We start from the raw sequence: 18,649 nt of genomic DNA on the forward strand, positions 1-18,649 counted from the left end.
GCCCGGGAAAGCAGTGGAAGTATTATACGTTCACCACCACTGAAGAGACTCATGGCTTGTCACTGGTTCTTGATGATAAAACTATTGGAGGTGTCCTGTGACCAAGAACTGCACGCTGGTTTTAATGAGATACCCTGTCCACATTCTGGCTGTTCAGCAGTGGAGATGGCAGTAAAGACGTTAATCCTCGTTCAATCTAGCCATTTATCTGAGACCAGCTTCTCCTGTCTTGCTGCAACAAAATCTAAACATCGCAACAGACTGGCTGTTGAAAACACCTTGACACCTCTGGGGTGTCCCTGGCACAAAAACGCTTGAGAAACATTAGTGTCTAGTTTGAGAAACAGACGCCTCACAAGTCCTCAACTGGCAGCTTCATTAAATAGTAGCCTCAAAACACCAGTCTCGACGTCAACAGTGGAGAGGCCACTCCGGGATGCTGGCCTTCTAGGCAGAGTTCCTCTGTCTAGTCTCTGTGTTCTTTTGCCCATCTTAATCTTTTCTTTTTATTGGCCAGTCTGAGATATGGCTTTTTCTTTGCAACTCTGCCTAGAAGGCCAGCATCCCAGAGTTGCCTCTTCACTGTTGACGTTGAGACTGGTGTTTTGCGGGCACTATTTAATGAAGCTGCCAGTTGAGGACTTGTGAGGCATCTGTTTTTGAGCCTGTAATCAAACCCACAAATGCTGATGCTCCAGATACTCAACTAGTCTAAAGAAGGCCAGTTTTATTGCTTCTTTAATCAGAACAACAGTTTTCAGCTGTGCTAACATAATTGCAAAAGGGTTTTCTAATGATCAATTAGCCTTTTAAAATAAAAACTTGGATTAGCTAGCACAACGTGCCATTGGAACACAGGAGTGATGGTTGCTGATAATGGGCCTCTGTACTCCTATGTAAATATTCCATTAAAAAATCAGCCATTTGCAGCTACAATAGTAATTTACAACATTAACAATGTCTACACTGCATTTCTGACCAATTTTATGTTATTTTAATGGACAAATAAATGTTTCTTTCAAAAACGAGGACATTTCTAAGTGACCCCAAACTTTTGAACGGTAGCGTACGCTACAGTCACAAGACGCATGCCTCCTTATTGTCCCCAGAATTTTGAAGCAAACAGCTGGAGGCAGGGCATTCTCCTATAGAGCTACATTTTTATGGAATGGTCTGCCTATCCACGTTTCATATGTCACCCTTTCAAGTATCTTCATGTGTACATGTAATTTCATTACATATTAACCATATATCAATGGCATAATTGGCCTGTGATGATCCGTAGGGCCGTGATCATTGACCATTCACATTACACAATAGATTTGAAGCGTGCGCTACAAGCCACGCTACAAGCCGCGCTCCAAGCCGCGCTCCAAGCCGCGCTCCAAGCCGCGCTCCAAGCCGCGCTCCGCGGTAATAACTATAAACAATAACTGATGGCCCACTCTCCCGATCGCAACAGATAGTTCAGATGAAAGGTAACAGATTCGGTGAACTTATGTGGATTCATGGACGCACAGAACTTCTGGATTAGACGGAGTTAAGGAAGAGAAAGCAGCGAGATCGGGTGATGGCGATTTCCTCCTTTTATGGGGATGAGATCTGTCGGACATTTCCACCATTTCCACCTAAAGCGCCCTTGGCCCAGCTGAGTAAGTGGCCATGAATTAAAGGATTCTTTCACCAACTCCATGGGACTTTTCTACACGTAGACTCGGTCTTAACCTTTAAGTCTTTATTGAAGACTCATTCGACAGATTTTTACTTTGTCAGCTCAGGGATTCGATCCACCAATCTTTTGGTTTTGGCCACCAACCAAAAGGTTGGTGGCCGCTAGGCTATCTGCCACCCTGTGGGGATGTGTCACTTGAGTGTGTTGAGTCACTGACAAGATCTTCCTGTCCGGGTTTGGCGCCCCCCTCAGGTTCGTTCTGTGGGGGAGATCTTCGTGAGCTATACTCAGCCTTGTCTCAGGGTAGTAGGTTGGTGGTTTGAAGATATCCCTCTAGTGGTATGGGGGCTGTGCTTTGGCAAAGTGGGTGGGGTTATATCCTGCCTGGTTGGCCCTTTCCGGGGGTATCGTCGGATGGGGCCACAGTGTCTCCCGACCCCTCCTGCCTCAGCCTCCAGTATTTATGCTGCAATAGTTTGTGTCGGGGGGGGGTAGGGTCAGTCTGTTATGTCTGGAGTATTTCCTGTCTTATCCGGTATCCTGTGTGAATTTAAGTATACTCCCTCTAATTCTCTCTCTCTCCCTCTCCCTCTCTCCCTCTCCCTCTCCCTCTCCCTCTCCCTCTCCCTCTCCCTCCCCTCCCGGAGGACCTGAGCTCTGGGACCATGCTTCAGGACTATCTGGCCTGATGACTCCTTGCTGTCCCCAGTCCACTTGGTCATGCTGCTGTTCCAGTTTCAACTGTTCTGCCTGCGGCTATGGAACCCTGACCTGTTCACTGGATGTGCTACCTTGTCCTTGACCTGTTATTTTCGACTCTCTCCCTCTACCGCACCTGCTGTCTGTAACTCTGAATGCTCGGCTATGAAAAGCCAACTGACATTTACTCCTGAGGTGCTGACCTGTTGCACCCACTACAATCACTGTGATTATTTTTGTTTGATCCTGCTGGTTATATATGAACGTTTTGAAAATCTTGGCCATGAACTGTTATAATCTCAACCCGGCACAGCCAGAAGAGGACTGGCCACCCCTCAGAGCCTGGTTCCTCTCTAGGTTTCTTCCTAGGTTCTGGCCTTTCTAGGGAGTTTTTCCTAGCCACCATGCTTCTACATCTGCATTGCTTGCTGTTTGGGGTTTTATGCTGGGTGTCTGTACAGCACTTTGTGACATTGGCTGATGTAACAAGGGCTTTATAAATATATTTGATTGATTGATCACCCATGTTAGCCAGAGTTGAGAATAGGGGGAACATATAAAAAATGCCTCTATGCACTCGGTCTCTCCAGCTGCAGCTTTGTCTTGAAATTGGCAATTTTTATCATTTGCATGGAAAATGACGCTTTCACGTCACTGTATGGATGGGTTCGAGCAGCAGTCTCATCTGTAGGCCTACAGATCCCGATACAACTGTCCCATCGTAATCCATGTCCCGTTATGTAGGCCTACTTGTTCAGAACACGGAATATCTAACCTACAGTTGTATTCTGAGGCAACTCTTTGCAACAAAGAAAACCTTCATATACGTACAACAAGCTGGCATTTGAAATGTCAGCTGTCTCATCTAATTGGATTGCAAACCAATTTGATGTTCGGGCTCTGCCTAAAATCTGCATGTGCCATATCCTGAATTCTACACGTGTCATTGGAAAGTCGGATTTCACTGATCTTTCTAGCAGTTGGACTTAAAACCTCTCAGCAAGCATCCACGACTGAGGGCAAGACCAGCTTTTCAACTATGTCACCTCGAAATGTTATGAGAGAGTAAGTATGAAGCCTTCAGTAAACTCTCCTTGTCTGTGAAATTATTGTGCAGAATTTTTGTTTGGTTATTCATCTCTTTTTTTGTAAAAAAAATGTCTGGCTTATCCTTGATGTAGATGTTTTTGTTTCGAAATATCTGCGCATTTTGTGTAGCTATACTTAGTCATGTCAACACAATTTGTTTACTGCAGCAGCATGTATAGGTCAGCACATTGCGAAAGTAGGCCTACAGCAAGTATTTATTGGTGTCAAATATGTTGCAGACCTGCAAGCATTCTTCCATGGACTGGCACTGGTCCACAGACCAGGGTCTGAGAAAGGCTGGTATAGGCTGTTGATCATTTTATTGAGACCACACTAGGCACACTTGATATTGCGTGCCCAGCCGAGAATCAGGGAGGAGGGGCATCATCGGGCACACATGAGATACTTTAACAAGCATCTCATTCTCAAACCCTGAGCAATATTACATTTAATTGATTACAAATTACATGACCCTCCCCTGGACTAAATTTAAAAATACTAAACACTCCCCCTGACTGTAATTGAAAAAGCATGACCCTCCCCCATTTTCAGTCAGGTAACTATTGTGGACATTTTGACCTCTCACTTATTCTTCTTCTGTCTAGGCTAAATTATATATTCTAAGAAAAGTTAGACAGGAAAGTAGACCTAAGACAGTCTTCTATTCAAGATCAGTAAAATAATGAATGTTAATATGTTGTTCAAGTTAATAAACTGTAGGTCTACTGCTGTGAAAACAGTAGTGCGTTGACAGCGCAGAGCGGAGCATTGACAGCACTGTAGTGCGCATAAAGAACAGTAGTGCGCCTATTCTTCATTGCGTGCGCGCTCATCTAGCGCTTTCTCTTTGCCAACGTGCGCGTTCCCGAGAGGGATCGGTAGAAAATGGCGAGTCTGTGCAAGAAGCAGCAATGCACGATCGAGAGGCGAGGCTTTCGGCAGGAACTTGACTCGTGGCGGCACAAACTCATTCATTGTGTAGGTAAGTATGTTCAGTAATGCACGCCGAAGGGACAGTCAGGTTTTCAGGTACCTTTTTACTGTTTTTGTTGACTTCTTCGCCATCAATGTTGCAAAATTATTCGGGCTGTGACCATCAGGGGTAACACAGAGCGACTTTTTTTTTTGTCCTCAACTGTTCCATTTCCTCTCGACATATTGTTTAACGTTACATCGAAATGCAATTACATGGTTCTGTATATTTACTATTTATTATGCATTTCAGGTTATCTATCTGTGCACCTTTTGGTTTTATCTATAGCTATAATTTGTTTAAAGGGCGCTGTGTTTGTTGTAGCGGGAGTGTCAAACACAGCACTAATTATGAGCGCATATTCCGTTTACTGAGGTGCGCGCTCCCGCGCGATTTTACAGTATTTTGGGTGGGGGGTGGTGGGGGGCGAGGCGATGCTCGGGGGTCAACGAGCTTTTCTCCAAAGTAGCTATCGGGGGCGCGCATTGCTGCAATGAGGAAGTAAGGTCAGACCATAGATTTAAATTACTAGAGAGGCTGTCATAAACCCTCAAAGTTCCAGAATCATTAGGCATAATTAAGTAATAAGGCACAAGAAGCAGAGCTGTAGCATGAATTCAGTCACAGACAGGTAAATTACATTGCCCAGGACGACGTAATAGCTGAGTGCTTTATTGCTTTTATAAAACTGTTACCAACATATTATAATAATAATGATTTACATATTTTCATTAAAACATGATTTTCAATTCATGCAATTTCATTCTTCCACCAGAATATGTATTATTTTGGTCATGTTAGTTCTTTGCGTCGTGTCTAAAGCAACATGACCAAATCTTTATTTTTTTTGCATAGTTGCTATGCAAAAGGACTGGTCATCCATAAAAAAAGAAATGGTTGCTATGTGGGCTGGATAACGTCTTCGTTGCTAGATAACCAGCCAACTTCAGCTAATTTAGTCATGTCAAACATTGAACCTGGAATGATAGTAGACTAGCTGCATTTTTGTTTGCTTGATCTTTTTCTATTGGCATTTATTTGGATATCTCCATAATAATGAGGTTGATATGTGATTTCCACTGGCTCAGCAAAAGTTGTCTTGTCTGTGCACATTTCACTCTATATGGTACTACAGAGATCGAAATTCAAAAGTGAAATATTGTTTCCAAGGTCTGAAAGGTAGACAGCTAAGTTTACATTAACCCCGCTGTACCAAACTAAATGCTAGGCTGGAAGCAAGGTGAGATGAATACCAGAGAGGATTGGGACAGCAACATGAACATGATATTCTGATGGAGATGGTCCTTTTCAGATGGAACTGTTAGCAGGTAGAGGTGTGTTTGTGACGGCTGATACAGCACGGCTTGGAACGCTGATCTTTCAATCAGCATCCACGATCCAAACCACCAGTTTTAGAATGCTGATTTTACTTATGCAGGATAATAAAAGTAAGGCATGTGATATATCGAATTATGTAATAGAATTGTTAACCTAATATATTGTCATATAATTATAAATACAGTTTATACTTTTTTTATTATTATTATTATTTTTTACCAATATTCTGTATAAATGTGAACAGACCATAAATGTCAATGTTTTGTTTTCTTGGAAAGCTGTGTACTATTATACAATGTCAGTACTTGTTGCATTTACAACTTGTCTAAGTTCTATCATCAACGGTTTTCAGCCAGTGTATGGCTGCCTGTGGATTGACTGCATTGTTTGAATGGGATGATGGCATATTGGCAGTTAATTAGAAACATTTATGGAATAATTCCTCTAAAACTGTCTGTCTGGCTAGCTAACAAACATACAGTGCAGATAAATTATTCAGATTCATTATTTCAATTTTTTTTTGTCACATCACTGGCAAACTATGACCAAAATGGCTGCCATTTATCCCATCATAAGAAGGTTCATGTCCATTCTAGTATTTTAATTGGGTTAGACCCTCTAGGGGAAACTTGCTTCTTGGCAACAAAGTTAGTTCATGTAGTCGGGTTGCACTTTTCATCAACATTATTTGCCCCATTTCTTCATGTGTATTGTCCTTCAGTACTCTGAAACTGGCTTGCAACATCTTTGTATCTGAGTTTGTTCTTGCTCCGAGAAGTAGGATTCATTTTTTTTTTTTTTTTTGGCATTGCATCAACCTTACCTACAATGACCTACCAATCTGGTTAATATTAGAATCCCATAAACTGCCTTTATATCTGTGTGCATGTGCCCTGTGGAAATAGCCAGGCCTCCTTTTTCAGTGACCCACTCACCTACTTAGAGGGAGTTAAAGGTACTGTCCAAAGGAATGCAACAATTTGGACCTCTTCTCCCGCTTCGTGCCTGCTGAACTCAAGCCTGGCCAAATGCACTGTACTGTAAATGAACAGCAGAGAGTGGAACAAACAACATATTTGACCAACTTTCCATGTCAAGATTTTGAACTCTTAATTGTTTTTTACAAAATTGTGGGGTGAAATGCATTGGCGGTAGCATACCTCAACGTCCATTTTTATATTTCACATGCTTACTGAACATGACCCTGATGCCAGGTGTTTACTGAATGCAGTGAAATTACAGGGGGTGGGAGTAATAGAGAAACCGAAACAGAAAGGACATTCTTGCTGTCTACTTCTCCAGGCCAAGTCAGCCCCTATGGTCAGCACCCCATCCTTGACCCACAGCTATCCTATTGTTCCCCTGCTGCTATGCTACAGTAAGGAGGCCTGGGGAGCAGACTTCATAACAGCATCCCCCATTATTACCTAAAGTCAAGACAAAAACAGCCTTTTGTTCAGGTTTTTGGTGGAAAGACGAGAGTAGCACCGGCCTGCTCAAACTGAAACGGACATTTTGTTCCATGTTGTATGTGTGTGTTGTTTTCATGTGAACAGTAAAGTCATGGAGCAGAGAGGAGTGATTGTCCAACAGAACAGCAGAAACTATTGTCTATCAGCCTCCGTATGCAAACGTGTTTATCCACTGTACATGAATCCTCGGTCTTGTTTTGGGAATGTTTTGCATTCCAAATGGTTTGGAATATCAAGGACCATGAATGCCAGTGAAACATGGAAGGCCAATACAGACTTTATGGTGTAGAAAAAGTTGATTTTTGGAGGGGGGGTCATAACAATTTCAGATGGGACAACTACAACTGGGAGCAGGGGAACAAAATCTTTGTGAATTGGATGTGGCGCTCAGGCTAGTTCAAATCGTATTGCACGGCACTGCCCCAACCCAGAGCTGCAGTAGGGGACAATACGGGTACCTCTAAAGTCCCACCAGTGTTGGGATATAGCCTAGTTCTTGATCTCTATGGTGTTTTTGAGGGTTCTGAGTTTATAGTGCAGTGTTTATTTTGTATTTCTCCGTTTTTGAGACAGGGTCGAAAGGGTTAGCAACAGTCTCTGTACGACCATAGCGATTTCAGCTGAAGCCACAGCTAGGCCTAGTTCTTTATGATTACCTTTTGAAGTGCAGCGTATTGCATCTAGGGCCCCCCCCCCCCCCCCCCCCCCCCGAAACAATGGAAGGTTAAATACCGTGGTCTCCAAACAATGACATTGGTGACGGTTAGAAAACATTGTTTAGTGGATGTGCTTCTGTTATTCTGTTTAGCTTCTCCTTCCTTGTGACATTGTTTATTTTCTACAGATGCCATTGTTGTGACCCGTGCCTGTGTTATTACAGAGGGATGTGCTTAGACTACCAGTAGTGAAAATGTGTTCCCTCTGACAGATTACTTGTATTGACAACATAGTTGTGAACCATATAGCTGTTGCTTTGTTTAGTCTTCTTGCCTTGAATACACTGCTTAGGCCTACATCAGTCTTAGAATTCATACTTCATCCAGAGTAATGCAGTCTAGCCCAATTTGCTGAATTCTTCGTGCAGATCCCACAATAACTAGGCCTACATAAGAAGCCATTTCTCTCTCTCTCTCTGTGTGTGTATGAACAGACAAAGCCTTCTTTCTGCACACAGCCCTGCTAAGGCCTTTTTTAATGGAAGGTAGAATCCCCCCCCTACCCACCAATCATCTTTTTATTGTAGCCATTCATTTTTCACAAAGGGAATGGTGCACTTTTCATCTCTACAGGTAGCCAACGTTTTACGTTGTATCATTTAGCAGATCTGTGTTTGTGACTAAATTGCTCATTTTGCCTAGCCTAGATAAAACTATGCCTTGTTTCTAATTGGTAGGTTTAAACATGATTTGGTGTATAGCCTCGTTGTAACGACAGTAGCCTATGCCAAAGGTCAGGTAGGCTTTACAGAGAGATGCACAAAAACTCCAACACCCTTTATCACATGGCTTTGTAATTGGTGTAACCTAGAGACGTACATACAGTATGTGTGTAGGCTGTAGTCTCCGTAGATTTTGTTATTTTAAGAGCAGCAATACGCCATTGGACTGTCGGGTTGCATCACATTAGGTTTAGGCTGGTTTAGTGGAGCGTGGCTTTGTTTCCCTCCCAGAATGCTGCTCAGATCCCTCGCCACGTTCGTTACTCTTACTGGGTAGTATAACTGCATGCTGCTGCTCCCTATGCCGACTTGTTCAATGCCCTGTAGAGATGGAACACTACCTGTCGAAATCAATGTTTTGTTACCCACGTGTCATTATTGCATTGCGTAGCATATGTCATTACCAGAACATCTTAGGTGCTCAACGCCCTGTCCAAAATGTATTGCTGTATCAATATGGATCTTTTGGCTAATACATGTGTATTAGCTACATGATTAGGCTATCATCGGCTCGAAGCAATAAAGCAGGCTAGGATCATTTCTATATGATAGGCTTGTACCCCTAGCCCTGTGTGCTTGATTTGTAGTGTGCTCTGTGCTTTTGTATCACTCCTCCTCAGCCCCTGTATCTGTGTCTGTGCACTTATCTGCATTGAGCCTCACTCTAGCATGTCAATGACCTCCTTTATACTGTGTGCGAGTGTGATCAACTGCACTGAACATGTGAACATCATATGATCAAGCATGTGCTTCTTTTTTAAGCACGAAAAGACCTTAAAACTAACTGATTTACTGATTTGTGTCCTCTGTTTCGACCAGCCCCAGAACATAACTTGTGTGTGTTTTAGTTATGACGATTACTTTCTGCTGCTCTAGGCTGAATGAGAGAAGCTCCCCAATTAGCTTTTGTTAAGATCTCCTCTATTTTGCTCCCTGTGAAGACTGCTTAGGAAAGAGGAAATGTCAGCTATAACCCAATAGTGTCAGTGGAGTAGAGAACAAAGATGGGGGTTAGCATGAAGAGAGAGAAACGGTGAATCCCAAACCACCGCCTCGCCACTTCCTGCCTCTGTCACGTGTTGCTGACAACTCGGATGATGACTTTCAGAGAGTGGTGAGGGGATCAATAATCCCATCAACTATGGGAAACACTCGTTACTTGAATGACGCAATTCATGTTTCACTTTGAAATAATAAAACAAGCATGAAATTCAAATGAATTAATCCCCCTTGTCATTTTACAAAATGTGTTGAACATTTAATTTGGGAGGTAATTCATCTGTTGTCATGTCTCGAAATCACACAAACAATTGCACGTGGCATATAATTAGTCACGCCTATCCATTCTTTTGTATTACATTGCGCAAACTCCAAATGTATCGAATGGTCTAAATTAGCCCCTATACCCTCAATTTTCACTCTCTCAGCTTTGGGACGCTTGTGCATATGGCGGAGTTGCGCGTTCGCATGCAAATGGAGGGGCGAGGGGAAGGGAGTGATTTGGGATTCATCCAGAGAGGGAACATGGTACACAGCCCCTAACCACAGAATCTTACAGGGAAAAGAGAGGCGAGGTTGACGATGAAATGTTTGCATACTATTAAAATTTGGGGAGAGAGAGACGTGCATGATGTAACATCTTTCTCCAGTTCAGACAGACTGGTGTAAAGTCTTGTACCCTTATTTCACTGCTTAGAAATGGCCAGGATTTTTAGTAGGCTAGAGGCTGCAGGTAGCCTAGCGGTTAAGGGCATTGGTTCGAATCCCAGAGACAACTAGGGGAAAAATTTCGCTGTGCCCTTGAGCAAGGCACTTAGCTAACCCTAATTGCTCCTGTAAGTCACTCTGGATAAGAGTGTCTGCTAAATAACTACAATGTAGAGAGCATGCGCTGAAAATCAATCCCTTTTATCATTTGTTTACGTTCATGAATAGGATTCTGATTCACAGGCTGCTGAATTGATTTACTTAAAATAGAAATGACTGCAACTCTGCACCAACTACAATAGGAGATATGTAGGCTGTTTCTTTTGATGCATCTTTCATCTCACTTTTCACTTTTCCTCATCCATCATAAACTTTAACCCCAAAGCTTGCGCACACATGTGCAAACACAAACAGTGGGCCCTATAAAATATTGTACTTTTTCCCCCCCGAATTCTGTTTTCTCTAGTTTGTTTTCCCAGGTTTCTGTTTTTCAGGTTTTCACTCTCAAAATCACGTTTAAATAAAAAAAATGTATACAAAATGTTGTTTTCCACAACAATGCTTAAACCACAACAGGAGACCACTTTTGAAGTCTGTGAAAAATCGTAGAAATTTTGGGTGTAGCCTTTTATGCAAGTGCACTAGCGGTGCTTCTCTAGCGCTCATGTGATTGCAGAGTCTGCAAAACAAATGACCTATGGATTGATGCAAATAATCATGATATCATTCTGCCAGGTAGGCATAGGCTACTAACCTAGTTAACATTTCTATTAGGCTTGGGCGGTATACCGGTATTTGGAAAAAGCCACAGGATTGTTTTTCAATACTGTCAACTATATTTTATTTTGAAGTTAAATTCAAGTTCAATAATTGGAATATTTGTAGCTACTCTTAGCTTATTGCGTTCTTCATTTCACCTGTCACATAATTTGACATTATGAATCTTACCGTAGTTCCCCAGAACAGTTGAGTTTGTCACGTGTTTGGTTTGTAAATGGCACAACGGGAGAAAGCGGGAGCTGGTGAGTCCGGCTGTGTATGTGGATTAACTTGCTAGTTAGCTAAGTCAGTGGCTGAATTAAGGAGACGGAGCACCATATAGTGTTAGCTTTCTGCTGTGTTTGAGAAGTCAGTGCTTTGGATGAGTTATCTGTACAGCTGCCACTCTTGCTATCTTGATTTCCTTTTTTTTTTCTCCTCTCTGTTCTCGGCCAGTCTGCTCCCCCCCCCCCCCCATTCTCCGAGCAGAGCAGGCAGACCTGTTGCCCTAGCAACTCCACACACTGCTCCAGAGCCAGTAACTGTTCTTCCTTCAGACAAGCATCTGTTTACTTTGTTCATTTGCACATTGTCTCTCGTTCACATTTGCTTGTAAATGTCCAAACTCACCAAAAATGACATTCGATAGCTATCTATACTTGTATAACTTTGAGCTGGATTGCCTGTCTTTTTAATTTGTTTTTCATTTTCACTCATTAGCATATTTAGCTAGCAGCCTTTATTGAAATTCGCTATTAGTTTGTGCTAATTTTGTTCGCATTCTGGTTAGATGCCCAATGGACTTTTTGTTGTTGCGAGTTTAGCACCCCCTTGTGTACTGTGACGGCAATACCGTAAATCGTGGATTGTTTTGAGACTGGTGTTTTGCGCTATCCATGAGTTAAAGGGTCTCATTGCCAAATCCCGAAGTATCTCTTTAAGATCCTACATCTGTATCCTAATGAGTGATGTACTGTGTTTTGAGGAGACTAGGAGACAGTTTGCTATAGCAGGAAACTTATCCTGGAGCAACAGGAAATGTGGATTATAATTAATGTAATTTTCTTTGTAGGGGTTAATACATTTTTCATTAGAGCAAATCAAGTCTGACATTTTCTTAAGTGGAATTACAAACGTTCAGTCTTTTTAAACCCTTGAGTACACTACACTAAATTTGCATTTCCTGCCATGCAGGAACATTTTCAGCACTGAGTGATCAAATTAAGATCTTACATCTGTACATGCTCAAACACCCAAGTGGTGTAACCTGATAGCAGCCTATACCATGATAACTAGTATCTTGTCCATTTTTAAGATCACTTATCCACTATTACACTACTTCTGTAATAGTAGTTACTGTAGTAGTCCAGTCTTTTAGATTAGGATAAATTGCCCCTAGACACTGATCAAGGTCAGAATATAGGTTTCCCTTAACCTCCCCAAATCTTAATAATTTAAGGTGATCCTAGATCTGTGCCTAAGGGGACTGCTACCCAGAGCTTTGCTAAAAGGGGACTTCAGGAGTTAAGTGCTTCTGGGAGGGGAGATGGTGTCACTCCAAATCTCTTCCCCCATCCTCAGCCCTGAATTGGTTCCAGATATAGGTCAGGAGAAGGCAAAGGGAGATTGGGTAGTTAGTCACACTGAGCGGTGAGCACCTTGTAGCTGCATGGTAGGCCTAACTAAAGACAGACATGCTGCAGCTGGTTCCTCATAGGAGCTAGTAGCTCAAGGGTCGTTCCACTTCAAAAAGCACAAGGAGGATTTCGATACCCACCATCTTGGAGTGTTCTGAAATCCTTTGAAAAAGATACGTTTCGCATTTCTGTATCATTATTTTGTTGAAATATAGTTTGCGCACTGAGGAATGAAGCTAATTGATTGCACCTAAATTTGAAATGTATATGATATTCACGAAATATATATTTTTAAATGTATTTACCTTTAGCAAGTCAGTTAAGAACAAATTCTTATTTTCAATGACGGCCTAGGAACAGTGGGTTAACTGCCTGTTCAGGGGCAGAACGACAGATTTTTACCTTGTCAGCTTGGGGATTCAATCTTGCAACCTTTCGGAAACTAGTCCAACGCTCTAACCACTAGGCTACCAGCCGCCCCAAATATACTACCTTGAATCCGATTTGGACCAAACTTTTTCTAACATTAGGATTCCAAAGAAATGGTCAAAAGCCAGCCATAGACCCCAATCCCAAACCAACAACAAGTATACAGTATCAATTCTCATGGCTTGCTGAAGTGACATGGAACGACCCTCAACTGTTTCCATGCGCTCATACAGTATAGCTTATGCACCACTCATGAGGAGCTCCTATAACATTTAGATTGAATAAGAGATCTAATAAGTGCTCTTATACACATACTGTAATCGCCTTTTGAGTTGTAGGAGGGTTGGCCCTAGTTCAAACTGCTAATATCACCTCACCAAACAAAAAGTAACTCTTTGGAAGAGCGGGGATAGAGTGCCGTCTGAAACCATTTAAGTGTGCCTCGTTGGACTTTGGAAGATAGTTCGGCACTGCGCGGATGAAGCACGGCTCTGTTTCATGCAGCGCGCCAGAGCAGTTCCACTGTCGGGAGACATGGTAAGGCATATTAATATACTGTATGTTACTTGCATGCAAATAAAGGATGCTTTGCTACCACACCCACAACGGAAGCACAATCATGGTCTCGGATTCGTAAGTGTAGGACTTTTGTGAGAGGTTGCTGTTGAGCCTGAATTCAACCCAAAACCAACAAGGAAGTCTGCTGCAGTGTTTGAGAATGGTTGTATGAAACCTATCGGTATGTCAAGCAAAGCTCTTGACAGTGCCAGCCCGCTCTTCATTTCTATTCACTTAGACTCTATTCAGTTCGGAGTCTGAACTGTGCATTGGTCTCTGTTGCAAACGCTCATACGACACTCATCAACATTTAGTTACACTGTGATGTTGGCTCACTTTACCAGTCTTGAATAAGATATGGGCATTTGTATTAGAGGTCGACTGATTTATGATTTTTCAACACCGATACCAATTATTAGAGGACAAAAAAAAGCAGACACCGATTACTGGGCCTATTATATTTTTTATTTTATTCTATATATTTGTAATAATGACAATTACAACAATACTGAATGAACACTTTATTTTAACTTAATAGTTAACCTAGTAATATCATCAACCATGTGTAGTTAATTAGTGACTATGTGAAGATAAGTTTAATGCTAGCTAGCAACTTACCTTGGCTCCTTGCTGCACTTGCATAACAGGTGGTTAGCCTGCCACGCAGTCTCCTCGTGGAGTGCAATGTAATCGGCCATAATCGGCGTCCAAAAATGCCGGATACGAATTTATGAAAACGTGAAATCGGCCCTAATTCATTTAATCGGTCGACCTCTAATTTGTATGGTTCATCTAGAATCCTGCCATCCTTATGCTCAGCAATTTACTTACATTTTGATATTGGGCCTCTGAACTGTAGATTGACAGTGTCTACTCTAGATTTCTGGAGACAAGGCACAAAGACCCTAGAAATGTAATGTACCAGTGTTTTCAATTGAAAACATGGCAAATGGTGGGGTACCTTTCTTTGTAATATTCCGTGATACTAGCCTGAATCTTTTAAGATTGGCCTTAATTGATTTCCTCACATTAGGTAAGTAGTGTAGCCTAGCCTAATGGCTATTGGATCATATTTTGCAGTCTCTCTTATTAACTCTTTGTTCCACACCTCTTTACCTTGCGCCTCGTTACTGCCATGCCTGTAGGCTATAGGCTAGCTTCAGAATCGTATCTCTACCCTGTAGGCCTATTCTACCCTATATACTGTAGGCATGTACCTCTGGTTATCCACAGTAGCCTAATTCATTTCTTCAATTAGTGGGTTAGGCCTAATGGTTTATCAAGTGGTCACGATCCCTAGAAGAACTCCCATGTCACTGGTTGTAATGCTTCCTTCATATATTGGATAGCATGCTTTTCAGTAGCTCACTACTAGCAGTGTGTTCTGAGGGTCGGATAGTTGGCTATTTCTTCCATGCGTTTTTGTTGTATTCAGCACCATCACCACACCCACACCCCATTGTTGGATGCTCCGAGTTAGCAATTTTTGTTGTTGTTGAGTTAACTCTTCATGAGATCCAGCATGTCAGCTACATGAGTTAGCCTCTAGAACACACTTTACTGGCTCCCCCTCTACCTACCTCCCTTCGCTGCTGCGCTCACCAAAATGTTTCTTTGGAATTGTGTTTATTAACCAATGGGTTGTTATTAGGTCTTACGCTAGTAATGAGTGGAACTGTATAGTTCCATTGGTATCGGTGTTGAAAAATCATAAATCAGTCGACCTCTAATACAAATGCCCACATCTTATTCAAGACTGGTAAAGTGAGCCAACATCACAGTGTAACTAAATGTTGATGAGTGTCGTATGAGCGTTTGCAACCGAGACCAATGCACAGTTCATGATGACGTAGTAATGACCTCTTTTTAAAGTAGGTATGCTGTCTAGTGATTTATACAAAATTGGAGGAAAACAAGTATTGTTTCTGTATAGCCCAGTAGTTGTTTATTACAATGTTGTTCTAGCACCCAGAGCTCATTGTTGTGTTGCTACTGACAGCCCTTTAATAGTGCATCTCACTGCCTCATGTTTAAATGCCCTAAAATACATTCCTGAAGAGGGGTTTGATTTAATGCCGTTGATTTGTCAAACCAACGTGGATGACCTATTTTTCTTTTTTTCTCTCTCTGAAATATTCCCGACATGGGATTGGATGGTTAGGTTAGCTAGCCGCTGCAGATGGAGTCCTGTTCACTAACCCAGAAACAGCACATCCCTCCCTCTCTTCCTCCAGCTAGGGGCTAGTTCTAGCCTATATTTTATCACTACTTTTTAGTCTTTGCCTGTTCTTTTTTTGGGGGGAATGGGAGAGAGGCAAGGTTTTAAAAGGAGGACTAGGTTAAGTTCTGTGCATGAACCCAGAAACAGAGGAACGCTCTAGCTGTAGGCTTGAACAGCTACATTTAACCATTTTATTTATCTGTTTGTTTTTTCACATTCTGTTCTAGAGGTGGAGGATGGGGTTGGAACAAGGGGATTTTGAGAGAGGGTTTTTAATCAGTTGGCACTTGACTGTTTTGAGGAAGAGAGTGAATGGCAAGTTGGTGATGGGTTGATGACTTGGATCGTAGGTTGGTTTTGCTCGTGGAAACATTAGTAAGTATGTGTATTTTATTAAAATGCACAAACATGCTGTGTTGGTTTTTGTGTCTAGATGCAGTATTTTCCAGTAATGTTACTTGTGGAAAGTCTTTAGGAAGTGTGACTTTGGCAAATGACAAACATTTCCTTTTTGTATCCTGGTGGAGGCTACTGGAAAATAAACTTTGAGAACATACACACTGTCCTCTTATTTGCCATTGCACCAAAACAACATGATGGTAAACAACACTTAGCCTAAATGTATTCTGTTTTTGCAACTATGGTGAGGGTCTTTACTAGAGCATGTTGTGTGGTTCTACAGACAAGTGGACAGATGTCGCCTCTGACCTCTAACGCATCAATGGACCTATTGCAATGAAAATTGGCCAGTGTACTAACATAAGGTAATCTCTTGTTAAACCATCGATATGGGATAAAATCGCCCACACAGTTGATCAATTGCTACCATCATTGGCCACGATGTACCACTTCTTAAAGCGGATGTATGTCGATGTTCTGTTAGTCCTGATTGCTGCCAACATCTTTCAAGAATATTTCGCCCTCTGAACAAATTGATCCTGCTTTGTTAGTACACTAAGGGCGATTTATCTATTTGACAATCATTCTGTACGACTGAAATAAAGTATTTCCTCAGTTAGTATACCACGGCAAATCTGTGGCAATTTACCCGACACCTTGTATGAATGTAAAACTGTTGGTGTAGCCTATTCATATAATTTGTTTCCAGTTTGTTGTCCATTTAATTATAAGTTGCTTGTATCTTATTAAGATCGGGGGGATATCCCTGGACTGTCCATATTTCAAATGTGTAGGCTATTAAATCAAGTCAGTCGTGATGAGTTTAGCCTATAATCATTTTGTGTCAAATGAAAATGTGGTTAATGGTTATTTCAAATAGCACGCATATCATTTTTTTTTATTTTTAAAGGTGAAACATTTGAATGAAATATAGGCATACTTCTATATTCTTATAAAACAAAATGTTTTATTCCTCAGCCTTAGTGTGTCCGATGGGTCAATGTTTCATTGGGGGCGGGAGTGGAGCACGTAGGAGCAGCTGTCTAGTATCAGAATCACTTGACAAGGTAACAACGAGAGATCAACTGATCTGTTGGTTTATTCTTGTGGGTTTAACACACAGGTGCATGTAATCTCCCATTAGTAGCGTTCTAAGAAATCCAGTGGTAGCTTGCAGGAGCGTGTTCAGGTCTGCCTGTTCGTTGCTATAAGTACCTATAAAGTAACAGGGTTTTAAATCAGCCATAAATCCCTGTGTGACATGGGAAAGGGAAGCTCGTTGTGTGCAACAAGGAAGGGCATATGAATGCAACATTTATAATTAAAGACATTTCTAGCCTGTCTATCTGGGTAACAGGGTTGGCATGGTATGCTCGACCCACTCAGTTTCCACCACAAAACACCAGAAAATGGCCAAAAAGAGTAGAACCAGCTCACCTGCTTTTACATTTTGATTTGTTCAATGTTCAATAAAAAAAGGCATACTTTCACCATATTAAAACAAGTCCAATTCACATAGCAGGGTTGACCTTAAAATGAGGGCCAGGTTTTTTAGTTTTTTTACCTTAAAATGATTCGCTAATCTCATGAAATAAATAATAATGTTGTAAAAATAACCCCAACTTTGTAAAGCCAAGTTAACTGGGTTAATATCTTCCTGGAAGTCAGAGGGTGCATGGAGGGACATGTCAAAATGCAGGATTTTGATAATAGGAAGTCTTTATTCATATAAAAAAATCTGTATTTAATTATCCATGTGGTCTACGTTAAAGGGCACTTCATTGAATTTAACAGGCTTTTAAAATGCAATATTGGTGCACAATTATTACTTAAAATATCAAAGGGGTGTAAAAGGCATTCATTTTGTGGAAAATCCCACTTATCATATTAGGCTATGTTCTGTAGAGAACAGTGCTCAGCCTAGTGAGCCAGCCACCCTTTCTCTATAGATGAGTAAACTAACTCCTGCTGTTGGTGGTTAAGAGGGACTTGTGTTGACAGTCAGTGTATAGCCTAGCCTACGTATTGTGTGTGTGCTGTCACAATCATTGCATAATCGTGCAACTGACAATTATGGGCAATAACCTGAACAAAAATAATGTCATCATTTTTACTTGAGGGTAAGGTTGGTCATTATTTTTACAAGCAGAATGGCACGGCGGGAGAAAAATCTTGGATTCCAAAAGTTCCAAGTGCTTTTGAGACTGAGACTGGGGTGACTAAAGCTGTGTTGTATTAATTAGGCTAAGTATCTCGTT

At 41.6% G+C, this 18,649-nt stretch overlaps 1 protein-coding gene across 3 annotated transcripts in view; it reads left to right on the forward strand.

Annotated features, from left to right (window-relative positions):
- The first annotated feature begins 4,342 nt into the window (after window positions 1-4,342).
- Window positions 4,343-18,649, forward strand: part of LOC115153404 (ligand-dependent corepressor) — a 47,342-nt gene continuing 33,035 nt past the window's right edge. For all 3 annotated transcript variants that reach the window (XM_029698819.1, XM_029698820.1, XM_029698821.1), the window contains exon 1: window positions 4,343-4,442. In XM_029698819.1, coding sequence (XP_029554679.1) covers window positions 4,346-4,442 — 97 coding nt within the window. In that variant the 5' untranslated portion in view covers window positions 4,343-4,345. The remainder of the gene's footprint in view (window positions 4,443-18,649) is intronic.

Source organism: Salmo trutta, chromosome 18 (genome assembly GCF_901001165.1).
Source record: "Salmo trutta chromosome 18, fSalTru1.1, whole genome shotgun sequence".
In the NCBI taxonomy this organism is placed as follows: domain Eukaryota; kingdom Metazoa; phylum Chordata; class Actinopteri; order Salmoniformes; family Salmonidae; genus Salmo; species Salmo trutta.